Source organism: Delphinus delphis, chromosome 12 (genome assembly GCF_949987515.2).
Source record: "Delphinus delphis chromosome 12, mDelDel1.2, whole genome shotgun sequence".
NCBI lineage: Eukaryota > Metazoa > Chordata > Mammalia > Artiodactyla > Delphinidae > Delphinus > Delphinus delphis.
In genome coordinates, this window is record NC_082694.2 from 43,912,501 (window position 1) to 43,939,098 (window position 26,598).

A 26,598-nucleotide genomic window follows, 5' to 3' on the forward strand; every position below is an offset into this window, starting at 1 on the left:
TGCCTACTGGAGGGTAGAATGAACAGATTGCTGATAATAGTTCACTCCACATACTGTCTGTCAGACATAAAGTGCCAGGTCAAAAACTGACCGCATGCAATGTGGACACCATTATTTTTCCATTTCTCTCAGTCACTAAGAAACTTCAAAGAGGAACAAAGAGAACGAATTATGAGAACACTCTCCAGACAACAATAAATTGTGGTATGATATCTGACCATTATGATTGATTTATAGCAGTGTTGATTAAAAATGAACAAATTGTATCAGTTGTGACTTTAAGTGTTAACAGAAGCACTTTGATGTAATGATTAGCAACTTTCTGGCATGAAATTCGGTTGTTGAATATAGTGTGAAGAGGAGTGCCATTGTAGCAAAAACCATATTACTATTTATATATGGAAGACAGTGCCCTCATGTAGATGAATAAGACCAAAATAAAGGTAAAAGGTTGAATGATAAAGTCTAAGCTCTGCTACTTAGGACCTAGTTGGTTGCTGAGAACTGCACTGAGGCTACTGAAAATACATATTGTTGCATGTACATGACTGATACAGTACTTTGATACTCAGTGTGGTATGTGGACCTGCAGCATTAGCATCACCTGGGAGCTTCTTTAAAATGTAAATTATTTGGCCCTACCCTAGACCTACTGATTCAGAAGAGGTTCTGGGAGCTGGGCCAGCAATCTGTGTTTTACAAGCCCTCCACATGCTTCTGGTACACCCTAAGGTTTGAGAAGCACCATCCTAATTAGTTACGAGTGCTCTCTTGGTGGCTTGTGCAACTGCCCAGCAATAGGACTTGACAATGTAGATGGATGTGATTCACAGTTCTCTCTTGTCCGGTGTCACTACTTGCAGCAGTTAAACCAATTTAGTAGACCTCCAGTGTTGCAATGACTTCTTTCACCTAAACCTAAAGCCAGCCTATTAGATAGATTGAAAGTCTCATTTTCCTCACCAATTTTTTTAGGTCATCAACAGGAACTTATCAGGTTACTTTTATTTCTAGAGTTCTATACTCTGTTGTCTTTAATCAATGCCATATAATATACAAATACTGTCTCTAACAGTTAATACAACTAAGGCATTTCTTCTCTATAACACATATTCTTTAAACATTTATTTTTCCTTTTAACTATTTTTTCACAAGACTGGAAGGCTTGAATTTTCTTATGTCACTTAGTACTAAGATAAATTCCTTTCATGCATGTGTACTAGCCAAAGCTGCATAATTCAATCCTTACTATTCATATATTAATTACAAATTAAATTGTAAAAAGGTACTTTTGGAACCAGTGATCAGTCAGTATCAACAAACATTTAAGTGTATTTTACAACCAATACTCTGTTCCAAGTACAGCAGTATATATATATATATATCATATATACATATGATATATAGTTGGCCTAAGACACCATCATCATTTAACATCCGGTTAAGAAAAAAAATAAACTCGAAAATTTTAATGACAATATCATGTAATAATATAAGAGATATCCCTAGGCATTATATGATTAACAGTAAAATAGATGGAAAATTCAGTGGAAAGGAAGAGATCACTGGGTTGAATAGATCTGAGAAAGCTTCACTCAAGTTTCCTTCACTGAGCCCCTGTTTAGGAAGAACCTGCTCCAGAAAGGGCCTTGTGCAGGTGCTAGAGAGAATGTGGAATTTGAGCTAGGCTCCTGGGAAAAGAAATTCAAATGACAGGAACAGCACACCAAAGGTATGGTGTGAGCAGTTAATATAGTAGGTCTGGTGGCCCTCTCCTTGCATATCTCCAAGGAAGCCTGGACCATGACTGACCATTGCCAACCCCTGGGCATGTGGTTCTTGGAAGATTATGCTAATTTTGATTATTCTGTGTATTCACCTGGAACAATGGGCCATGCTTTATCAGCTTGTCAGAATTGCTTTGCACAAACATTATGACTGTTGAGGGAATTCCCTGGCAGTCCAGTGGTTAGGACTCCTTGCTTCCACTGCCGGGGGCCTGGGTTTGATCCCTGGTCAGGAAAGTAAGATCCCACAAGGAATTGTTAGGGTCCTGAGTTTCAGTTGCCATGAATGGTCATGTACTAGAATGTGCCTATGCAACCAGACCTCCATTAATGCCTTGCACCCTGAGACTTGAATCAACTCCCCTGAGTAGAGACATTCTGCACATGTACTCTGCTAGAGAAAAAGCACATTTTATATGGCCCTTGATGGGGAAGGACTTGAAAGCCTGCATCTGATCTCTCTGGATTCTGTCCAATGCATATCTTTTTACTGGCTCCTTTTGCTCTGCACCCTTTGCTGTAATAAACCTTAGCCATGAATATAACCTGATTTGAGTCTTATAAATCATCTAGCAAATCACCAAACATGGAACAGTCATGGTACCCCTGAAAAACAAGGCATGCGACAAGATTCAAAATGCACAGAAATTTCTTTGGATAGAGACAATAAATATTTAGGTTTGGTGGGAAAATTCAACTATTGATTGCTGAATATAAGCAAAAGGTATGTGGGTTTTCACTGTACTATTCTTTAAAGTTTCCTATAGGTTTGAAATATTTCAAAATATAAAATTGTAAAAAAAAAAAGAATAGTACTGGGCAAATACTAGTACTAAGAAATTTAAGCAATTAAAAAGTCAATTATTGGGGGCTTCCCTGGTGGTGCAGTGGTTGACAGTCCGCCTGCCGATGCAGGGGACACGGGTTCATGCCCCAGTCCGGGAAGATCCCACATGCCGCAGAGCGGCTTGGGCCCGTGAGCCATGGCCGCTGAGCCTGCAAGTCCGGAGCCTGTGCTCCGCAATGGGAGAGGCCACAACAGTGAGAGGCCCGCGTACCGCAGGAAAAAAAAAAAAAAGTCAATTATTGGGCTTCCCTGGTGGCACAGTGGTTAAGAACCTGCGTGCCAATGCAGGGGACATGGGTTCGTGCCCTGGTCGGGGAAGATCCCACATGCTGTGGAGCCACTAAGCCCGTGCACCACAACTACTGAGCTTGCCCTCTAGAGCCCGCGAGCCACAACTACTGAAGCCCACGCACCTAGAGCCCATGCTCTGCAACAAGAGAAGCCACCGCGATAAGAAGCCCGCGCACTGCAACGAAGAGTAGCCCCTGCTCGCCGCAACTGGAGAAAGCCCGCAAGCAGCAACGAAGACCCAACACAGCTAAAAATAAATAAATGAAAAAGAAAAGAAAAAATCAATTATTGTATATGTGTATATAGAATCATAGCATTGTATATTGTCTTGAAGAATAGAAGTTTTACACGTCACTATTTAGTCAAGTCTATTCATCTTTGCTTGCTTGTTTGCGTGTGTATTTTCTATTACTTTTTGCCCAATCTCCTGTCTTAGACAGATGGGGGCCTGAGAGGCATGGGAGAGCCCTGAGTTCCTGGGCTGGAAGTGGGCATGAGGCTGTGGTAAGTGGAGCCAAGAGGATAATTACCAGGTCAGTTTCCTATGGAGTTACTGGGTTAGTAGTGCCAAGACCAATAGTCTAGGGTCAGGATGCCAAATTCAGACAGGACAATGAGAAGAGGAAGCTCTCATTCAAAGCTGATCCATCTGACAGAGAAGGCAGTGCAAAGAGAGTTCAAACAGGGAGGAAGGCAGACAAGCCAAGAATGATCCCTGAGAAAATAATACAGCTACAAATTCTTTTTTAACCTGGTTCCTGTCACAGCCAAAAGAGGGTATATATCCTGAAGTGACCAATGCAGCTGGGGATTGGACACTTGTAAGGTCACAGAGTTCCCTCTCATCCTGAGATTGAATAAATATTCATTTCCATTTTCTTCTATTTTTTATTACTTGAGATTTTACATGTAATTTTAAAATCTCTCTGCTTAGACTATTGCATCCATATATATGGGTGAGATTGGTTTATATTGTGCTAGCTTCCTCAGGTTTTATAAATAAGATATACACAACGCTCAAGAACATGAATTCTGGAGTCAGACTCCTTGGGTCTAAATCTTCACTCTAACACCTAATAAATAATTAGCAATATTACTTAATTTCTTCATATTGCACTCTCTTCTTCTATAAAATTCAGGAAAAATATTACCTACCATAGGATTGTCATGAAGATGAAATTAGGTATGTATGTAAAGAAAATAGCACTGTTCTGATGGAGAGAGGTACTCAATACATTTCTAACATTTTATTAGCATTGGCAGCATCAAACAAGGAATTACAAATAAGAAAAGGAGGAATGCTAGAATGACCTCGATGATGTTGGATTGGAATAAAAATATCAGGAGAAAGACGGCAGAAAAGGAGTTTTCTACCATCATTTTACCACAGAACATCAACTTTGGCAATCACCCATAGATGAGACTACCTTTGTGGGAGTCCGGGAGTCTAGGGGAGAAGTTCCAGCACATTGTTGGGGCAAAAAATCTGAGAACAGACACAATGAAGAGCATAATAAAAACAGTTTCCCTTTACTTGCCTAAGTTCTGGGGATCTAATGTACAGCATAGTGACTATAATTAATAATACTGTATTGTATACTTGAAATTTGTGAAGTAAGCATTCTCACGACACATACAAACAAGAGGTACTGTATGTGTTAACGGACTTAATTGTGGTAATCATTTCACAATGTACACATATATCAATTCATGTTGTATGCTTTAAATATACACAATTTTTTCTGTCAGTTACACCTCAGTAAAACTGGGAAAAAAGTAGCAGTATGAACTAATGGTTTTGGATAAATATAGAAATAGAGGTGGGGACTTCCCTGGCGGTGCAGTGGTTAAGAATCTGCCTGCCAGTGCAGGGGACACCGGTTCGAGCCCTGGTCCAGGAAGATCCCACATTGCCACGGAGCAACTAAGCCCGTGTGCCACAACTACTGAGCCTGCTCTCTAGAGCCCGCGAACCACAACTACTGAAGCCCACGCACTTAGAGCTCATGCTCTTCAACAGGAGAAGTCACTGCAATGAGAAGCCCTCACACCACAATGAAGAGTGGCCCCTGCTCACCGCAACTAGAGAAAGCCCGCGCGCAGCAATGAAGATCCAACACAGCCATAAATAAATAAATAAATATTTTAAAAATTAAAATAAAAGTGAATCACCATCAGTGGAAAAGTTTTTTAAGAATAGAAGTGTGTGCATGTGTATATATACATATAGATAGATGGATATAGATATTAACGTATGTATATATACATATATTCCCCAGCTCTGTTTGATGAGAGGGCCTAGAAGCAATGACACCTTCGTAGCAACAATCTCACCAAGTGCCCAGATTTTGTTCTATAAATATAATTTTCCAAAAAATAGAAAGAAACCAAAGCTCCTTAGAGAAATGGCTGACTCCAGGGCTGGAACAGGGAGAGAACAAGAGGAATCTGAACATTTTGCAATGCCAAATGATCAAAAAATGCTGGGGGCATGTTGGAAGAACATAGGAACCTATATGAAGGGCGTCCAAATAGCCAAATTTGGGACAATTTAAGCAACAAAATAATGATAAATGATAGTAATATAATCCATGAATAAAACCAATGTCCGTAAGACCGTATGATAAAAAATCAACTAAACAAATAATTGGTGGGGTAGGGAAAGCTCTTCGTTACAGTAGAATTCCAAGTAATAAATGTTGAAGAAGTGACGGAAACAGAAAATCACCATTTGCCAAACAGTATGTAAGAATTGTTTCAGGCAAGAATCATTAATAAATGCTAAAATTGGTGGGCCAAACTATGGAGAAACGGGAATTTTTACATAATGTCAAAGTAACTCCCCAAAAGATACTTATTAATGGCAAGGAGAAAAAGTGTCAATGTCACAAAAGACAAAGGAAGATTGAGAAACTGGCGCAGATTAAAGAGACTAAGGAGACAACTAAATGCATTGTGTGATCTGGATCGTTGCATCCTGGTCCAGGAAAAGTATGACATTAGTGCATCAGTTGGTAAAATTTGAATATGGCCTGTAGATTAGTTAGTGGTATTTATTGTTATTTTCTCAGTTTTGATCATTTTAATATGGTTATGTAACATTTAACATTTGGGGAAGTTGAGTTAAGGGCATACAGGAGTTCTTTGTACTATTTTTGCAACTTTTGCAGATCTGAAATTATATCAAAATGAAACTTTAGAAATAAAGTATTTTTCCTGGTCACTTAAGTCTTTCTAGACTCTTCTAACATACGTGTTAGCAGTAAACATATATTTGTATATAGATAGTTTTGTTCTGTTTTACAGAAATGGGATTGCATTACACAAGGCTCTTTTTTGTTTCCACTTAGCAATTGTATTAAGTTCTTTTGGTGTGTTGGCTCAACTCACAATGACCTAGCTTAACTTCCTTCTCCATAAGATGAGCCCCAGACAACCATATCTCTGTTATACTACTTCATTCTTGGTCACGGATGGTGAGACCATGGGTAGAGATCTGACTTAAACTGAGATCATCAGATTCTTTCTACCAGGAATTTGAAACTGGGACCATAATATTTTTATTCAGACTGAGCTACTGTTTTGAGTGAAGGAAATTTTAAAACTTCAAAGCTGTAGTACAGCAGTAACCTGATGTGTGAACTGAGTAGCAGAGAGAGTTGCTAAGCAGAGCAATGAGAATTAAACAGAGAAGCAGAGCAGGATCCTAGAAGGTATTTCCCGGGTTCTTGGTTGCTAACCATTTTATTATCCCGTGCTCTTTCTGAGGTACTACTGCCCTCAGATTCCACAAAGCCTTACCGATAGCATAAACAGTGGATTAACACATATGTTATATGTTACTTGTATATCTACATATATTTTATGCATTCACGACATACCTTTTTCTTAATTTTTTCAATATTTCTAGGCTATGCAGTTCATCTGAGAGGTTTTTCAAATTGTCGCAAATCTCAAAAAAATTTCCATTGTATTTATTGAAAAACATCCCCATACAAGTGGACCTGTGCAGTTCAAATCTGTGTTGTTCAAGGAAGAACTGTATAGTCCAAATACTGTTGTTCAAAGTTACCTGGGTTAGTTTTTGTCTTTCCTAACTCCTTCAGTGTGATTATGTTGTTCATTTGTATTGATAATATAGTACTTAGGTTCATTTGTTACTATTTGTATTCCATTTGGGGTGCCTCTTGCAAACTGGTTGAATTAAATTACTTATTTTTTGAGTCTGTGAAACACTGACATTGTTCTAAAAGTCAGAACTATACAAAAAAGTTTACTCCCAAAAGTATCAGTACCCTTTCAATCCTTCTACCCTGATCCCACTTCTCCATTTTTTCCACTTTGCTGCCATTCACCCCTTGTAGGTGACGATATCATTAGTTTCTGGTTTATTCTTCCTCCCTGACCCTCCCCTCCCGTGCCCTCCCTTCCCTTCCCCTCTATCCTCGCCTTCTCTTCCTTTTCTTTTCTTTCCCTTCTCCTCTTCCTCCTCCTCCTCCTTCCCTCCCCCCCTCCTTTGCCCTCCTCCTCCTCTCCCCCTCCTCCCCCTTCCCCTCCCCCTCCTCTCCTCTTCCTCCTCCTCCTCTTTTTTCTTCTACAAATAAGCAGACACAGATCTATTTTATTTTCCCTTTTTTCTTACATAAAGATAAATACTCTTTTGCACTTTGCTTTTTACACTTAAAAATGTATCCTGAAATCAGTCCATACTCGTTCATAGAGATCTTCCTCAAGCTTTTATACAACTGTATAATATGCCTTTGTGTTGCTGTCCAATAATTTATTCAGTTATTCTAGCAGGAGTTATTTTGATTATAAAAAAGTATTAAAAAAACTTTTAATAGAAATACACACAGCTCAGTGATTTTTCACAAACTGAACACACAAGAGTAACCAGTATACAGGTCAAGAAACAAAACTTTGTTAGTACCCCAAAACCGCCCCGTGCTTACTTCCTGCTACTGTCCATCCCTACCCCACCCCCAAGGTAACTAACCACTACCCTAGTTCTAAGAGTAAAGATTAGTTTCACCTATGGAATAAATCAATGGAATTATACAATATGCACTCAGTTGTGTCTACCTCTCTTCACTCAACATTATATTGTGAGAATCAGCTATATTGTTCTGTGTATACCATGCTTATATGGTATTCTATTTATTTATTTATACATTTTACTCTTGATGGGCATTTGGGTAGTTCCCAGTTTGGGACTATTACAAATAGTGCTGCATGAACAGCCCAGCACATGTCTTTGTTATACACAGACATACATTTCTGTTGGATATTTACTTAGGAGTGGAATTACTGTTTTATAGGATGTACACATTAGGGTTAAGTATATGCTACCAAACAGTTTTCCAAAATACCAGTTTTTACTCCCACCAGCAATATGAGAACTCTGTTTGTTCCACATCCTCACCAACACTTGGTAGTTTCATTTCAGCCTTTCAGGTGGCTGTGTAGTGGTATACCACTGGGATTTCATTTTACATGTCCCTGATGACTAATGAAGTAAGTTACCTTTCCATATGTTTATTGATAATTTGTATATGCTCTTTTATGGAATAGCTGTTCAAGTCTTTTGCCCCTTTTCCTATTAGATAGCCTACATTTCCTTATTTTTTGAAGGAGTTTTTTTTTTTTTTTAATATTCTGGATACAAGTTGTTTCTTGATATCTTAGGTTGGGTTTCCCAGAAGGAAGCCCTGAGATGAGGATTCTAGTGCAAGAGATTTATTGAGAAAGTGCTCCCTGGAAAAAACAATATGGGAGTGTGAGAATCAGGATAAGGAAGAGGAAGAAGCCAAGCAAAGGTGTGGCTTCAGGCAAAGTCCTGCTGAGGGTAGCTTCAGCCTGATGCCTCAGGGGAACTCTGGGATATTCTTTATATCTTAGGCTTTGTCCCAGATTGAGAAAAGGAAGCTGGATTTTCATATTCCTGGTACGTAATTCTGATAGATACTACAACATGGATAAACTTCAAAGACATTATGCTCAGTGAAGCAAGTGAGAACAAAAGGACAAATGTATGATTCCATTTATATGAAGTACCTGGATTAGTCAACTTCACAGAGACAGAAAGTAGAATAGTGGTTACCCATGGCCGGGGGGATGAGGGAATGGAGAGTTATTATATAATGAGTACAGAGTTTCAGTTTGGGATGATGAAAAAGTTCTGGAGATAGATGATGGTAATGATTGTATGACAACGTGAATATGCTTAATGCCACTGAACTGAACACTTAAAAATGGTTAAAGTGGTAAATTTTATGTTATTTATATTTTACCACAATAAAGAAATAAAAGACTCATATACACCATTATCAAGTGGGATTTACCCCTGGGCTGCAAGGATGTTTTAGTTTATGCAAATAATGGGTATGATTCACCACATTAATAGAATAAAATATTTTTAAAATCATATGATCATCTCAATAAATGCAGAAAATGCATTTCACAAAATTCAACATCCATTAGTGATAAAACTCTCAACAAATGAGGTATAGAAGGAACACCCTCAGTATAATAAAGGCCATGTATGAGAGACCATAGCTAACATCATACTCAATGGTGAAATGTTGAAAGATCTTTCAGGAAGACAGGGGTGCCCACTCTCATCACTTTTATTCAGCATAGTACTGGAAGTCCTAGCCAGAGCAATTAGGCAAGAAAAACAAATAAAAAGCATCCAAACCAGAAAGGAAGAAATGAAATTGTCTCCATTTGAAAACCCTAAAGACTCCACCAAAAACCCTTCAGAACTAACAAGCAAATTCAGTAAAGCTGTAGGATACAAAATAAACATAAAATTTAGTTGTTTTATGCACTAAAAAAGACTATCTGAAACAGAAATTAAGAAAACAATCCCATTTATGATAACATCAAAACAATAAAATATTTAGGAATAAATTTAACCAAGAAGGTGAAAGATCTGTGTACTGAAAACTATAAGACATCAATGAAAGAAACTGAAGAGGATACAACTAAATGGAAGGCATCCTGTGTCCATGGATTAGAAGAATTAATATTGCTAAAATGTCCGTACTACACAAAGTGATCTACAGATTCAGTGCAATCCCTATAAAAATTCCATTGCCATTTTTCACAGAAATAGAAAAAATAATCTTAAAATGCATATGGAACTACAAAAGACCCCAAATAGCCAAAGCATCTCAAGAAAAAAGAACAAAGCTGAAGACATCACAATATCTAATTTTAAACCTATTACAAAGCTATAGTAATCAAAAAAGTATGGTACTGGCATAAAAACAGACACATAGACCAATGGAACAAAATGGAGAGTCCAGAAATAAATTCACACATATGCAGTCAACTAATATTTGATAAAGGAGGCAAGACTATTCAATGGGGAAAGGATAATCTCTTCAATAAATGGTGTTGGGAAAACTGGATAGTCATAAGAAACAAATGAAATTAGACCTCTATCTTACACTACTCGCAAAAATCAACTTGAAATTGATTAAAGATTTAAATGTAAGACCCAAAACTATAAAACTACGAGGAGAAAACATAGGGGAGAATCTCCTTGACTTTCGTCTTGGCAATTATTTTTTGGTTATGACACTAAAAGCAAAAGCAACAAAAGCAAAAATAAAGAAGTGAGATTACATTAAACTAAAAAACTTCCGCACAGCAAAATGAAAAGGCAGCCTCTGGAATAGGAGAAAACATTTGCAAACCTATATCTGATAAGGAGTTAATAGCTAAACTATATAAAGAACTCATACAACTCAACATCAAAAAAAAAAAAAAGCAATCTGATTAAAATATTGGCAGAGGATTGAATAGAAATTTTTCCAGAGAAGACACACAAATGGTCAACAGGTACATGAAAGAATGCTCAACATGACTAATTACCAGGGAAATGCAAATCAAAGCCACAATGATGTATCACTTCACACCTGTTAGGATGCCTATTATTAAAAAGACAAGCTATAACAAGTGTTAGTGGGGCTGTGGAGAAAAGGGACCCCTTGTGCACTGTTGGTGCGAATGTAAATTGGTGCAGCCACTGTGGAAAAAAGTATGGAGATTCCTCAGTTTTTGTTAGTGTGATTAATACTGAATATATTAAGATGTATAATAAGTATTCAAGACACAGATATGAATTACCTGTATTTATCATAGAGCATTTTGCATAACACATATTCATCTTATTTATGCATTTAGATCACCACATTAATGATATTTTAATTTTATTTCTATTACATTATGAATGTCTTGAGATTCTTTTTTGTATCCTCTACTCTTAGCATAGTTACTGGCACTCAGTTGCAATGAAATTTATGAATAACTTGAATTTCAAGGAAGGAGAAATCTTTGTATGTAGTTGTGTTTAATAATGTGGGGAGGATGATTCAAAACTTCAATGGTAGCATACAAATACTTTTTTTATAGAAAATACTTTTTTTAAATAATTAATTAATTAATTTTTGGCTGCACTGGGTCTTCGTTGCTGCGCGCGGGCTTTCTCTAGTTGCGGTGAGCGGGGGCTACTCTTCAATGTGGTGCACGGGCTTCTCACTGCAGTGGCTTCTCTTGTTGCAGAGCACAGGCTCTAGGCACACGGGCTTCAGTAGTTGTGGCACGCAGGCTTCAGTAGTTGTGGCTCGCAGGCTCTAGAGCGCAGGCTCAGTAGTTGTGGCACACAGGGTTAGTTGCTCTGCAGCATGTGGGATCTTCCTGAACCAGGGCTCGAACCCCTGTCCCCTGCATCGGCAGGTGGACTCTCAACCACTGCGCCACCAGGGAAGCCCAGTAATTCACAATTTTTAAAGATTATGCTCCATTTATAGTTATTATAAAATATTGGCTATATTCCCTGTACTGTACAATATATCCTTGTAGCTTATTTATTTTATACATAGTTTGTTCCTCTTAATCTCCACTCCTATCTTGCTCCTTCATGCTTCCTTCTCCCCATGGTAACCACTAGTTTGTTCATTATATCTGTGAGTCTGTTTCTTTTTTGTTATATTCACTAGTTTGTTTTATTTTTTAGATTCCACATATAAGTGGTAACATACAGTATTTGTCTTCCTTGGTCTGACTTACTTCACTAAGTGTAATACTCTCCAGGTCCATCCATGTTGTTGCAAATGGAAACAATTCATTTTTTTATGGCTGAGTATATTCCATTGTGTGTGCACGCGTATGTGTGTATGTGTATCACATCCTCTTTATCCATTCAACAGTTGATGGACACTTAGGTTGCTTCCATATCTTGGCTATTGTAAATATTGCTGCAATGAACATTAAAGTGCGTGCATGTTTTCGAATTAGTGTTTTCATTTTCTTCAGATATATACCCAGGAGTGGCATGTGTTTTTATATCACCAAACAGAACTAACATTATTTCAGGGAAATCTAAATTCCGCCAGCAAGTGAATATGAAATAATGCCCCAGACAGTAATTTCTTTACCTTCCTGCCCATAGAGGGCAACATGAACAAGTTGCTGGATGGGTGGTAGTGTTTATAACCTCTTGTCTGTCAACAATGTTCAAGAAAGTCAGTGTTAAACTTGGAAAAAACAAAAGCAGTGTGTGTTGAATCTATAAAACTTTAGTGGGAGGAACTCCTGTCTGGTTCCTCTGCCTGCAGCCTCACCTCTTTCCAATCCCCCCACTACAGTGCTGCTAGAATTTTCTTTTTAAAAGAGAAATCTGATACCATTCTCTTGATTTTTTTTTTTAAGCTTTAATTGAACCTATTGCCTATAGGATAAAGACCAGTTCTTTAGTATGATATTTCGGTTTCTTCACAGTACGACCTCAGCTTTCGTTTCCCACTGTTCTCCACCCCTGGGAAACCATGATCTTTCTCCATGGAAAGCTATTCATGACGCCCAAACATACCATGCTCTTCTGTACTTTGATGTGTTACTTCTGTTACTCTTCCACCTGAAATGCCCTGACTTTCCCTCTCCACTGAACATCTGCTTTTCATTTGAGGCCTGCCTAAAAGGTCACCTCTTTGTGAAGATTTTCTTGACTTTCCACTAAAACTTAACCTTGTTTCTTCCTCAAGTAGTACCCATCACACATTGCACTGTTTTAGAATAATCAGTTTGTCTATATTTCCTAGCTGACTGTAAGGTCCCTGAGGGTTCATGTGTCATAAGGAAACATCTTATTCATCTTTGTATCCTCAGTGCCTGGCTCGTAATAATTACTCAAAATGCACATTCACTGAGTGGACAAAAGAGAAGGAACTGAACAGGAAGTTCTCATAGTGGACAAAACCTGGTGGGCAAAACTTTAGACTGATATTACAGCTAAGGCATGTGAATGGTGCTTTTCACAAGTTCGGGAAGCACCTGATGTTACTAAAAGATTATTTTTGAAATATATAGGAATTTCTTGGTGAATTTTAATTTCTTCACCGCTTCTTAGTGGCCAGTTTTTTGTTTTGTTGTTTTGTTTTGTTTGTAGTATTTGTCAAGGTGGGGGTCTTTTAGTGCAGAAGTACAGGGATATTATGTTATTTACATTTTGGAGAAATCTTGGAAGCATCAGGTCACTTGATTTCTAGGCCAGGTGGAATTCCGCTTTCTTGCTTCTCATGAGACGAGGGTGATCTACAATCTGTGTGTACTCGGCATACTCAGTAACCGATTCCAGTCTCATTTATGCCTTTATGCTGATATCAGCATTCAGGAGTGCAATGAGGGAAGAGGAAGCATTCCTTTCATGATTCTACCTCAGACTTGAGCACCATAGTATGTTGGAAAACACATGATATATATACCAGTAAGTAGACACAGATGATGTTTTGTAGAGGTGGTCATTGCTATACCATCTGCCAGGTCCTGCAGTTGGTTAAAAAAAAGAAGAAAAGAAATTAGTTTGGCAGGATTTGCTCTTCACAAAATCATGCTGATTTTTGCCAATTCTATGTAATTTGATATGCTCTTGCAAAATGAGTAAGAGAAAAGTGCTTTCACATTGAGCTACAGGAAAAATATGGCCATTGTTCTTATGACCTTAGTTTAAAAAAATTCAAGTATGAGTAAGACAGGGACATGGTAAATAAAAGATAAAATAAAGGAGATGGAGACAGCTGGGTAACTAATTCAGAATGACCAAAACTCAAAAATTGTTTGTAGCTGTAATATAATTCATATATTATTGCCATGTCTCAAACTAAAAAGAAGGGGAATGAAATCGAAAGCCCTCCGGGATCAAAATATGCTCAATTCAGGACTTGAAAACTTGTCTTTTAAACTTATGCTAGTAAATTTCTGCAGAACATGTGTATGAATTTGTGAAAGGTAACAATTACATACAAACAAATTCTTCCTAATTTATAGTCAAATTCTCCACATGATTAATGAAATATAGGAGATCTAGTTGATATTACCTACTAACATTATTTCAGTCATTACCATGTCGATTTCACAATGATTTTGGAAGAGGCTAATTGAACTTTGTCAAATATAAGTAAAGGGCATAACTCTGATTTCTTATCCATTTTGCTTTTATTAAACAAAATGATGGACATTTAGGTTGGTTCCATGTCCTGGCTATTGTAAATAGTACTGCAATGAACATTGTGGTACATGTCTCTTTTTGAATCATGGTTTCCTGAGGGCAAATGCCCAGTAGTGGGATTGCTGGGTCATATGGTAGTTCTATTTTTAGTGTTTTGATGAATCTCCATGCTGTTTTCCGTAGTGGCTGTATCAATTTACATTCCCACCAACAGTGCAGGAGTGTTCCCTTTTCACCACACACTTTCCAGCATTTATTGTTTCTAGATTTTTTAATAAGGGCCATCGACAGTTGAATGGATAAAGAAGATGTGGCACATATATACAATGGAATATTACTCAGCCATAAAAAGAAATGAGATTGAGTTATTTGTAGTGAGGTGGATGGACCTACAGTCTGTCATACAGACTGAAGTAAGTCAGAAAGGGAAAAACAAATACTGTATGGTAACACATATATATGGAATCTAAAAAAAATGGTATTGATAAACCTAGTTGCAAGGCAGGAATAAAGATGTAGACATAGAGAATGGATTTGAGGACACCGGGTGGGAGGGGGAAGCTGGGACAAAGTGAGAGTAGCATCAACATATATACACTACCGAGTGTACAATAGTTAGCTAGTGTGAAGCAACAGCATAGCGCCGGGAGATCAGCTCGGTCTTTGCGATGACCTAGAGGGGTGGGATAGGGAGGATGGGAGGGAGGCTCAAGAGGGAGGGGATATGGGGACATATGTATGCATATGGCGGATTCACTTTGATGAAATTAACAGAAACTAACACAGTATTGTGAAACAATTATACTCCAATGAAGACCTATTTTTAAAAAATGATGACTAAATGATTTCAAATGAGGATTCATTCTAAATGTTGAATGAATGGGTTTTAGTGAAGTTGGTTTATGTGTAGTACTTCCAGTTTTTACTGTGAGTGAGGGGCACAGATAAGAGAATCACCAGTGCCCCATATTCACATTAAACTAATTTTGTTGTTTTCTTTTAAAACAATGTCTCTTACTAAATTACATTTCCTTCTATGTAAAAATCAAGTTCTTTAAATGAAAGTTATGAAAATTTAATTATCTTAACGTATTTATTCACTCAACTAATATACAGCACATACTATGTGCAAGGCACTGCAGGACACTGATACTATATACTTAGTTTAAAAAAATAGATTTGGTTTACACTTTGCATTAACAGATCTTATATATCAAATTACATGCCACAAATTTTATGGCATTTCATTCTTAACGTATTTATCTACTCCCTCTGTTTCATCATGGCATTTCACCAAAGATTCAAGCTTCTGTTAATTTGATAAGAATTGCCAACTTGTATGACTATCGGAGAACATATAGACATGGTTCTAGGTGTTATCCATGCTTTCCGCATGCAGCTCTGTGCCGGAGAGTCTCATCACCTGGGTTCTCTTGCTCTCTGCTTCTCATGGGGTTCAGCATTGGGGAGCACTGGCCGGCAATGTAAGTGAGAAAGACAGAGAGGTTGGGATATTCTTTCCTAATTTTTTCTTCTGCAGCATGATGATGGCAGTAGCTCCATTCTCTATGGACACAGCTCCTGTCCAGTGGTTCCTATTCCAAGAGGATGGTCTTCCAGGGTTCCAGAAACACAGTTTCCTCCTCTTGCCCCTTCAGACCTAGAGGTAGAAGCCCTCTCCTCTGTTGCTCCTCCTTGGGTACTTTGCCACCCTCTGTTGGTTCACTTAACTCCCCACACCTCCCTCATTCATCCCTTCATTAAATTCTCCTTTCTTAAACACTTCAAGGGTGCCGCCTCTTTCCTGCTGGTACTCAAGAGAATAGTTTTATATCTGGGGAAAAGTTTCCAGTGGTAACACGATAAGAGATGCAAAGCCATTTGAACTATATCGGATGCACTAGAAAAATAGAATTCAGTTTCCAAGAAACTTGTAGACAAACTCTTCTGCACTTCCAGAATATATGTGAATATAGTTGGTTATTTATAAAGTTAATGAATTGACTGGAAAAAATTCAATCCTGTTTTTTGCTTTGCTTGCATCCAGTCTAAATGCAGTGACTGCTAGTTTAGAGGTGACAAACTGTGGCCTAACAAACCAAACCTTTATTTTTTGCAGGTAAAGTTTTACCATGCAGCAACACCTACCTCTTTACGCATAGTCTATGGCTGCCTTAGACTACCATGGCGGAGGTGAACACTTGCAACAGAGACCTTATGGCTCACAAAGCCTAAAATATTTACTATCTGGCTTTTTACAGAAAGCTTCGCTGACCTTTGAACTAATTGATTGAAAGATGTATTTGTCATTTTATTTATTTTGGCCTCATTTGGATACTTCTCTGCATTTTGTATACCCCATATGCTCTCTCACACATACAGTAGCTCAATCAATGTTGATTAATGAAGGAAGGGAGAATGCACTGACAAATATAGAACTCATAACCTCAGTTTTACTTTAAATTCAGAGAATACATTTTCATTCTTTTGCAAGATCTATTAGCCAAGTTTTAAATATGGTTATGGAAATTTGGGGTTTGATGTTTTAAAAATTGGTAACCTGGTAGTTCTATACACTTAACATATGATGACTATTATTATTAAAAATTCGTTTGAATTCCATTTATTGAATAATTTAAATGGGGGCACATGTTCAAACTTTCATCATTGTTATATTTCCTAGTAGTGTTTTGAGAGTGGTACAGTTTTTTAAAATAATATGAAATACACGTGGCAATGTATTAACTTCTGAGTGGTAGAATTATAGGCTTGATTTTTTTTGTTTCTTCTTTTTGTGTTGTTGATTTTTCCAAATATGACAATAAGTATTATTTTTATAATGAGAAAATAAGGTAATTTTTAAAATATGGAATATGTTTAGCTTCATGTAACTGAATATTTCATATTGCTATTTTAGTTTGAGAAACAAAAGACAGATCTTTAGATTACAAAATTCACGGCATAAAATTAAGTCTGAGAACCCTTCTCAAGCTACTATTTTAAGAAAATATTCAACTGGCATATATTGATTGAAAACTAGGAAATAAAAACATTCACATTAAAAATTTTTTAAAGTTTTGCATGAATTTTAACTTTAAATAGCAGAATATCAAATAGATAATCTCATATTTGTATATGCATTTTTTATACATCTTCCTACTGCCATTCGACAAAAGGAAATAAAATGCCTTCATATTTCCTCATTTGTAATGTTCATCATTTGTAATTTGTATTTAATGATATGAAAGCAGATCTACATTTTTTTCTATTATTAGAAGTGTTTGTTTTAACCCTCTTTTATTTTCAGTAGCCTAAGAGCACCAGTGGTACCTTATGTGGAAACTTACTTGTTGGTTTACCCAAAAGGGACTGCTGTGTGACAAAGTCAGATGATGTCCTAAAAATGGTATTATTATACCCAAGAATAGCCAGTTTGTGTTTCTTTTATTAGAAGGTCTTAAGCTTTTGTGTCATGGTATATAATTTATCAGTTATATTTCTGTTGTATTCCTTCACTGTGAGGGTAGTGCCTGCCACATGGAATTTTTGTCTATTTTATTAATGCTCCATCATTTGTTCTGACATAGACTAAGTTCTGTTTTAAATAGGTATTGCTAATGAAGGTCTCTAGGATGTGAGTAGATCATAGAGGCTTACAATCAGAATAGAAGAGTGATTCTTTTCCACCTTTTAAAAGTCCATTTTATAATATTTGTCCTTTTCTATACATGTTTTTATTTCTCCTCTATTTATCAAGCTTCCATTTGTTTAGTATCTTTCCATCAGCAGCATAAGAACCATACAAATACAAGGAACTGAACACATGATACAACAGTCATACCCTGGAAATACCTGATAAGTGACCATTAACTTACAAGATATTTTTATGTCATACCACAGCCAAAACATTACATCAAGAGACACTTTTAGGCACATCACAAATTCATGAACTTTACTCGTAGGAGAGCCCATCAGGTCCTCACTCAAAAATCATTAATTCTTTCAGACTGTTTTAACAATCTGTGAATTTCCTGCACATAGAAAATCAGAAACAGCAGATTTGAATGGGAACTCTATTTATTTATTTATGTATTAATTTTTGGCTGCGTTGGGTCTTCGTTACTGCACATGGGCTTTCTCTAGTTGCGGTGAGCAGGGGCTACTCATCGTTGTGGTGCTCATTGCGGTGGCTTCTCTTGTTGTGGAGCACGGACTCTAGGTGCGTGGGTTTCAGTAGTTGTGACACACGGGCTCAGTAGTTGTGGCTCGCGGGCTCTAGAGCGCAGGCTTCAGTAGTTGTGGCGCACGGGCTTAGTTGCCCCGCAGCATGTGGGATCTTCCCGGACCAGGGCTCGAACCTGTGTCTCCTGCATTGGCAGGCGGATTCTTAACCACTGCGCCACCAGGGAATACCTGAATGGGGACCCTTTTTTTTTTTTTTTTTGCGGTACTGTTGTGGCCTCTCCCGTTGCAGAGCAACAGGCTCCAGCCGTGCAGGCTCAGCGGCCATGGCTCATGGGCCCAGCCGCTCCACGGCATGTGGGATCTTCCCAGACCGGGGCACGAACCCGTGTCCCCTGCATCGGTAGGCGGACTCTCAACCACTGCGCCACCAGGGAAGCCCGGGGACTCTTGATAGAGGTATTTTCAGCAACAAAAACCAAGAGCCAGGAGAGAAGATAAGAAAACTATTCAAAATAAAGTAAAAACTCAAAACATAGTGGACCTGTGAGTATAGGTCAAACACCCTTACACTTCTCAAGAGCCTCTGAATATATCATTATGTTAAAAGCATAAGACAATCTTTTATATCCGTTGTAATGACATATTTCTTTAATAAAACATCAATTTCTGTTCAATAAAGCTTAGACAATTATGACACCTTTCTGCAAGATTTCCATAAAAATAATAACAAATGAAAAACATTTTGGGTATTGAAGACATATCATCATATGCTGTCTGAGAAACAAAAGATTACATGATATTTATGTATTCCTCTGTGCTTTTCCCTGAGAAAAAAATCGTATGGACTTGGGAAAATCTGTCTTTAAAGCCATGTATTTTATGACCTCAGTGTCTTTCTGGTTCTTCAAATTCACTGGCAAGTGGTAATCTCCAGCTAATGCTTCCTCTAGGTCATTAGTTAACTAGAACAGTTCCCGGAAGAGACCCTTTTGAAAAGTCTACAAGAGGGACTTCCCCGGTGGCGCAGCAGTTAAGAGTCCACCTGCCAATGCAGGGGACACAGGTTCAATCCCTGGTTCGGGAAGATCCCACATGCCGCGGAGCAACTAAGCCTGCGCTCTAGAGCCCGTGAGCCACAACTACTGAGCCCACGTGCCACAACTACTGAAGCCGGCACGCCTAGAGCCCTGCTCCTCAACAAGAGAAGCCACCTCATTGAGAAGCACGTGCACCTCAATGAGAAACAGGTGCACCGCAATGAAGAGTGGCCCCCACTCACTGCAACTAGAGAAAGCCTGCATGCAGCAATGAAGACCCAACGCAGCCAAGAGTGAATAAGTAAAATAAATAAATTTGTAGAAAGAAAAAAGTCTGTGAGAGATTGGATTTCTTGATGGTGCAGCATTTCTTTGTAAATATTCATAAAGCAAAGATGCCATTCTTTTTTTGAAAAATAATTGACAATTCAGCCATTTTCGATGCCCAGTTCAATGATTTTTAGTACATTCACAGAATTGTGCATCCATCACCACAATCAAATTTAGAATATTTTCATTTTCTCAAAAAGAAACCCAAAAGAAATAAAATGGAAAAGAAAAAGAAACCCACACCCCTAAACCATGGATCTCATTTCCTCCCAACCTCCCCAGACCTAGACTAAAACTAATTTACTTTCTGTCTCTATAGGTTTGTTTCTTCTGGACATTTCATATAAATGGAATCATACAATATGTGGTCCTTTGTGATAGGCTTCTTTAACTTAGCATGTTTTTCAAGGTTCATCCATGTTGTAGCATGTGTCAGCACTTCATTTTTTTATTGCCAAATAATATTCCATTGTATAGATACACCACATTTAATTTATTAAATTATCAGTTGATGAACATTTAGGTTGTTTCTATTTTTGGCTATTATAAACAACAGTGCCATTCTGCGGCTGTATTTATGTTATTTTTATTATACTAGCTTATGGATGTGATTAGCTTTGCAAATATTTGTCACCAAGGAGCCTGGTTCAGGGTGAGTTTACCACTTCCTATAGTGTAAATCAAGATGGAGGTAAACATGGGTGCTTTTGGTATATGGGTAGTGTTATGTATGTGTAACCTGCAGGGGAAGCCTCAATTATAATACACAGAGAGAATTTTTCTCTAGTGATTCCTAAGTGGGATCATGGTCCATTTCAACCATTTAATTTCTGAATAGAAGAGAGTAGAGGTAATAATTTAGACCCTTACCAGTTGGGTATGATTTTTCCAAAGTCCCTTCCTGGGGAATTTAACATTCTAAGAAGGGATGAATTCAGGACAAATAATTACAAAGCACAAAACAAAAGTACCTTGAAGAAATCTTGAGAAATCTCTTCCTAAGTGAAAGGAGGATAGGAAGAAACTTTTGGATTTAATCTTACAGGATGTTGCAATTCAAAGACCATTAAATTGTGCATAATGTACAATCCTCTTTTGCCAGACAGAGAAGTTTCCTGATTGTACTCTTGAGATATTATGAAGCATTTCTAAGGCTGCTATTAAACTAGAGAATTGTGAATTGGTAGTTTTTCAAATAAGTTACTCCAGACCTCAGTCTGGTCTAAAGCTTCCTGTTTTTACAATTAACTCCTCATGTTTCTTTGTTGAGTATGTGTGTGTGTGTGTGTGTGTGTGTGTGTGTGTGCGCGCGTGCGCGTGCACATGTAAAACCTAAAGATAGACCAGGAAGCATCTGGGGCCATCTGGTTCTAAAGGGGAATCCAGATTTCTGTGAGGTCTAGCTACTAAATGTAAAGAGGATAAACAATGTATTTTATACAACTCCTGTGCTAACCCCTCAGCCATTACTGTCCAAAATGCCCTTAACTTATAGTTGGTGTTAAACTTTATGGGTTTTTCATTTATGAATGAAGCAGGTTGGTCTGTCTTAAGATAAATCACGTTATAGGCAATGAACACGTCCATGTTGTTTAGCGAAGCTTCTGAGGGATTACAAAGAAAAGTGGACATGTCAGGCATTGGGCTGTTCCTGAAAGCAATGCTTCCTTCTTGGTGCCTGTTCACTCTTTGTCCATGTTTCCAAATAAAGAATTGTGATTAAGAAAGAGCCATCAAGAGCAGAAGGAAAAAATTGCTAGCAACCAAGATGACCCAAGGCTTGTGTACTGGCCAGGGCAATACAAGATTCTACTCTGTATACCACCCACCTAGCAAAGTGCCACATGAATGCATCCTAATTTTAATTAAGATGATTTCTCTGTTCTCCAAAGCAAGAGTCCTTCTGCTGCAACCAAAGTAAGAGAGGTTACATTTCAAGTTTTTTCCTCAAGATTCTTAATTTGAGGGGAATAATGATGAAAACAACACCGATAACATTTATAAAGCACTTACTATAGGTTGCCATTTAATTTAACTCTATTAATTTAACTCTGCTTTACACATGAAGAAAGTGAAGTGCAGAGAGGTTGACAGACTTGCCTAGGCTCACACAGCTGGTAAGTATCAGAGCCTGGATTTGAATCCCGCAGAAGATTCTAGAACCCAGGCTCTTAACCTAATTAAGAAATTGTGCTGTTCTTAATTCAGTGCTATGATAAAAACATTTTTTTGTTATTTTTGGCTGCTTTGGGTCTTTGTTGCTGCATGAGGACTATCTCTAAATGTGGCGAGCGGGGGTTACTCTTCACTGCAGTGCATGGGGTTCTCATTGCCGTGGCTTCTCTTGTTGCGGAGCATGGGCTCTAGGCGTGTGGGCTTCAGTAGTCGTGACAAGCAGGCTCAGAAGTTGTGGCTCACAGGCTCTAGAGCGCAGGCTCAGTAGTTATGGCACACGGGCTTAGTTGCTCTGCGGCATGTGGGATCTTCCCGGACCAGAGCTCGAACCTGTGTCCCCCGCACTGGCGGGTGGATTCTTAACCACTGTGCCACCAAGTAAGTCTGACAAAAACAGTTCTACTGCCAATTTAAAATATAAGTACTCAAAGTAGATGTAAATGTAAGCACACATTGTAAAACTATAATACTATACTTTCTCAAAAAAAATTTGTTTTGCATGTCATTCTGTCCCAGGGAAAAGGTTTTTATTTTCCTTCAAAATGAGGAGGAGTAACATTTGATTTTGCTGGGGAACTGTTAAAATTACTTTGATGGTTCTAGTCGTGCACAGCATTGAGATTTATAACAAATATGTAATCTGTTTATTTGTCACCCAACTTGGATGACTTCCAAATGTTTCCTCTTAGTAGCTCTTGATTTTGTTTGGATTTTTTTCAATCACCAAATAGTCAAACAACAATGTCTGAATCACGTTTGCTCCAGTTAGGGAACACCAACAAGTTGAAAGACGGCTTTGGTTATTTAAAATCCTACTACATTCACTTGCAACTTTGCAGAACATGCATGCTTTCATGGACTGGATTTTTTAAAGGAGAGGAAGACAAAAAGGAAAACAAACAAACAAGCGAGTTTGCGGCCCAAGTCCCTCCTTTGCTATTTACTGCAGTGAGTTTTCCTACTCCGTTTTGCTGGCGAAAGCACGCTCAACAGATCAAATCAAACTGTCCGAAAAAGGCTGTCTGCATCCCTCATGTTTAAAGGAGAGGGATTTCGTTCCCTTTCCTTCACACATCAAAGAAGGCACTCGGGGAGGAAGTAAACCATAATTAGGCATGAGCAAGGGAGCAACAGACCCCTTCCTCTCCTTTCCCTATCCCCGCCCCCCAGGCCCTGGCAATAGTCCGGGGCGCGAGCGAGTCGCGGGCCACCGAAGCAGCCGCAGGGAGCGCGCGTCCACGCCTCGCCCACCGCCAAGATCTGGGCGGCGGCGGGGCCGGCCCGGGGGCGCGCGCGCTGGGGAGCGCGCTCATGCAGCGGTTTTCTTCTCCCACAATCCAGAGGCTGCGGCGCGGGAGGGGCGGGGAGTCGGCGGAAGGATATGGGCGCGGAGGGAGCAGCGCGCCCCTTTGACGGCGGGCTGGAGGCGCTGGTTGGGCGGCGGGGAGCGGGGTGTGATGCGGCAATGCGGTTCTGAGGCCGTTACTCTGGCTCCTCCAGAGAGGGCGGAGAAGGAGGCTGTAACGCGGCGGTGATTTTGTGCCAGGGCTTCCCTGAGGCGCACTGAAAAGGCTGGCGGGGCTCGGGAAACTGGGGGGTTAGGGACACACATTCAAGCCCCCACCCCCTGGGAGGGGAAGGGGGCAGGCGGCGAGGCTTGGGGTCGACGGAGGGATGGTGTGCGGTCGGTGGGAAGGGGCGAGCCCTGCCTGTCGTTGGTGAGGGGCTGCGGGCAGGGGAGGCTCCGCGGGTCAAAGCGGCTCCATGCCCACTTTGGTGGGTGGAACGTGTGGAGCGGAACGCGGAGGTAAAGCCTGACGGCCGCTCGCAACCCTTAACGTGGTATCTAACGTGGGATTTCATTTAGCCCACGGGGGGATTAATTCATTGGGGGCAGCCTCGCTGGTCTGGCTCCTCCAGGAGCTGGGCAACCTTGACGGGCTTTTTGTCTTGCTGCTCCAACCCCTTCTCCCTTCCTCCTCCTCCTCCAGATGCCTTTTCTCTGCCCCTCCTCGCCCGGTACAGACATTTCCAGGGCAGGCTGCTGCTCGTGGCTGCTGTCGAAGCCACTTCTCGGGATTTCGGCTCGTTTCCCTCTGGGGTGTTTTTTGAGGAGGGAGAGTTTTTCTCCCCTCCACGATGGGATTTTCTTCCCGTGCCAAAATGGACTTTCATTGATTTCTACTTACTTCTTCAACGTTTAGTGACCAATTCCCTAGGGTTATTTTTGTGGTAGTTCCTTTTTTCAAGTACATTCTCTGTAAAATGGAGAACGAGATTTTTACTCCCCTTCTGGAGCAGTTCATGACCAGCCCCTTGGTCACTTGGGTAAGTGGGGTGTTATTTATTGTATATTTTGCTGCATTATTTGTGGCTGCAGAGATGGAGGTGGGCGTTCGTGTCGTGATGATCATCATTCTGTTCTAGGTTAAAACGTTTGGACCTCTGGCTGCAGGAAATGGGACCAACCTGGATGAATATGTGGCTTTGGTGGATGGGGTGTTCTTGAACCAAGTCATGCTCCAAATGTAAGTGTTCTTTTTTTTTTCTTTCTAGGCAACTTTTTTTTTTTTTTTAAACTTGCATACTGTGAACTTAGAGGCTTTATGTTTTAAGATCCTAATTTAGTTTTTTGGCGAGAAAAATTCAGGTGGTTTAAGAATTGGACCTTGAAAGGAGTGATAATCTTACATTTATCAGCCCATTTATCACAAGCCAGTAATTATACGTGTTAAAATTGTGAAACTTTAATTTTTCATTCTGCAAATCATGTATTGTCACTTATTTTCTTCAATGCTGAAATCCAAACCACATTGTATCCTCTGATAATTTTGTAAAATGAAGAGGGAAATTACAATAGTTTCCTAAGGGAGAAAAAGGCTTTACTGTGAAGTTATGTGCATTTGGTGCAGAAATGTTTCTTATTAACCTTTGTGTCTAAAAATAAATGGCTCAAAATTTGAAACTGGTGAAGTAATAACAGATTTCAGAGGAAAGAATTTCAAACAACAGTTCTGATTGGTGAGGACTGTTGCTGTAGGAAGTACTTTAAATGCATATAATAACTAAAGTCTGATTAGGTGATTTATTGTGTGAATTAGTAGATTAATATTTGGGGAATCATTTTAAGGTATTCTTAGAGCTAGTTTTGAAATGCAGGTGGTTGAAATCTTGGTGACAACTGGCTAATGATTTAGTAGGCAAATCTTTGTCTTTTATGTTCATGATATTGGGTTTAAATTAAGTAGGAAAGTGATTTTGAGGTGGCAATTGAATATCGAAATCATTGGTAGCTGGATCAGTGAAATCAAAGCTCCATTTTTATCATAGTTATTGTAGTATATGTGCATTCTCAGCACATCAGTGTAGTGAATATTACAGTTGTGCTTAAAATAATGTGTGTTTAGCCTTATTTGTCTTGAATACAAACTGATTACAAGAGTAGTTTGGAACTTTCAATTTTAAGACATTCTTATGTTTTATATGTTTGGGAATTTAGTACATTATTAATAAATAATTGTTACCAGAGAATAAATCTACTGTTAATAGACTAATAACCTAACATGTAAATGATCAGTTCAGTATTTTTTTTGGTATTAGTTTTCTTTTTAGATTTTTCTACTTAAAAGAAGGTATAAGTCAAATCCATAAATAACTGTTCCACTGGTAAACTTAACAGTCTGTGTACTCAAAGAGACTCATAGTTTATATGCTCAAAGAGATTTTTGTGCTGTTTTTCATGTATGTGTTGATCCTACAGGGAAGTATTATACTACTACATGTTTTCCAGAAGTGTTTTGTGTAGGCACCCAAAGAAATATATGTTATCTGAATGTGTATGTATATTTTTTTTCTTAAAGAAGGAAAAGGGAATGTAGACATTAATTATTTCCAGGAATAATAAATATATTTTGGGCTGCTCTCCCATGGAACTATCTTTAATCTTTGAAATATCCCACTATTTCCCAAGCAAAATGGTAGAATAATTAAACTGACTTCTATTTTAGGGAACACAAATGACAGGAAGGGTAGCCATTACAGTAGATACTCAGAACTTGTTCCCCCTATGTCTCTTTTCTTGTTTGTTTTTGGACAGAAGATTGTGAGTTTGTATGCTGAACCCTAAAAAAACAGTGTGCTCACAAAAATAGGAAAATACATTACTTTAGTTTTCCCCTTTAATGGTTTTTATTTGAATGATTCTTTTTCCAAAAAACACTTAGATTTTTTGAATCCTAAATTGTTAGCCAAGGTGCTAAAAACAGACACTTCAGCTTGTTTCCACTTTGGGTACAGCTTTATACTTAAAATATATATGTGTCTATATTTTGAAAGTAATGGTGTCCCAAAATAGTGGTTGCCAGGTTGTTTTTTTGGGAGGAGTAGCTCCATTCCAAACCTCAAATCTGCTTCTGTTTTCAATTCCACCTC

At 38.7% G+C, this 26,598-nt stretch overlaps 1 protein-coding gene across 11 annotated transcripts in view; it reads left to right on the top strand.

The window, feature by feature from the left end:
• The window catches only part of CCDC88A (coiled-coil domain containing 88A), a 193,893-nt gene that overhangs the window by 41,531 nt on the left and 125,764 nt on the right, over window positions 1-26,598 (top strand). For 9 of the 11 annotated variants that reach the window (XM_060026585.1, XM_060026586.1, XM_060026588.1 and 6 more), the window contains exons 1-2: window positions 23,807-24,495; window positions 24,595-24,695. In XM_060026585.1, coding sequence (XP_059882568.1) covers window positions 24,433-24,495; window positions 24,595-24,695 — 164 coding nt within the window. In that variant the 5' untranslated portion in view covers window positions 23,807-24,432. Of the gene's footprint in view, window positions 1-3,396; window positions 3,430-23,806; window positions 24,496-24,594; window positions 24,696-26,598 lie in introns of those variants that run through there. The other 2 variants (XM_060026583.1, XM_060026582.1) reach the window with 2 other exon arrangements.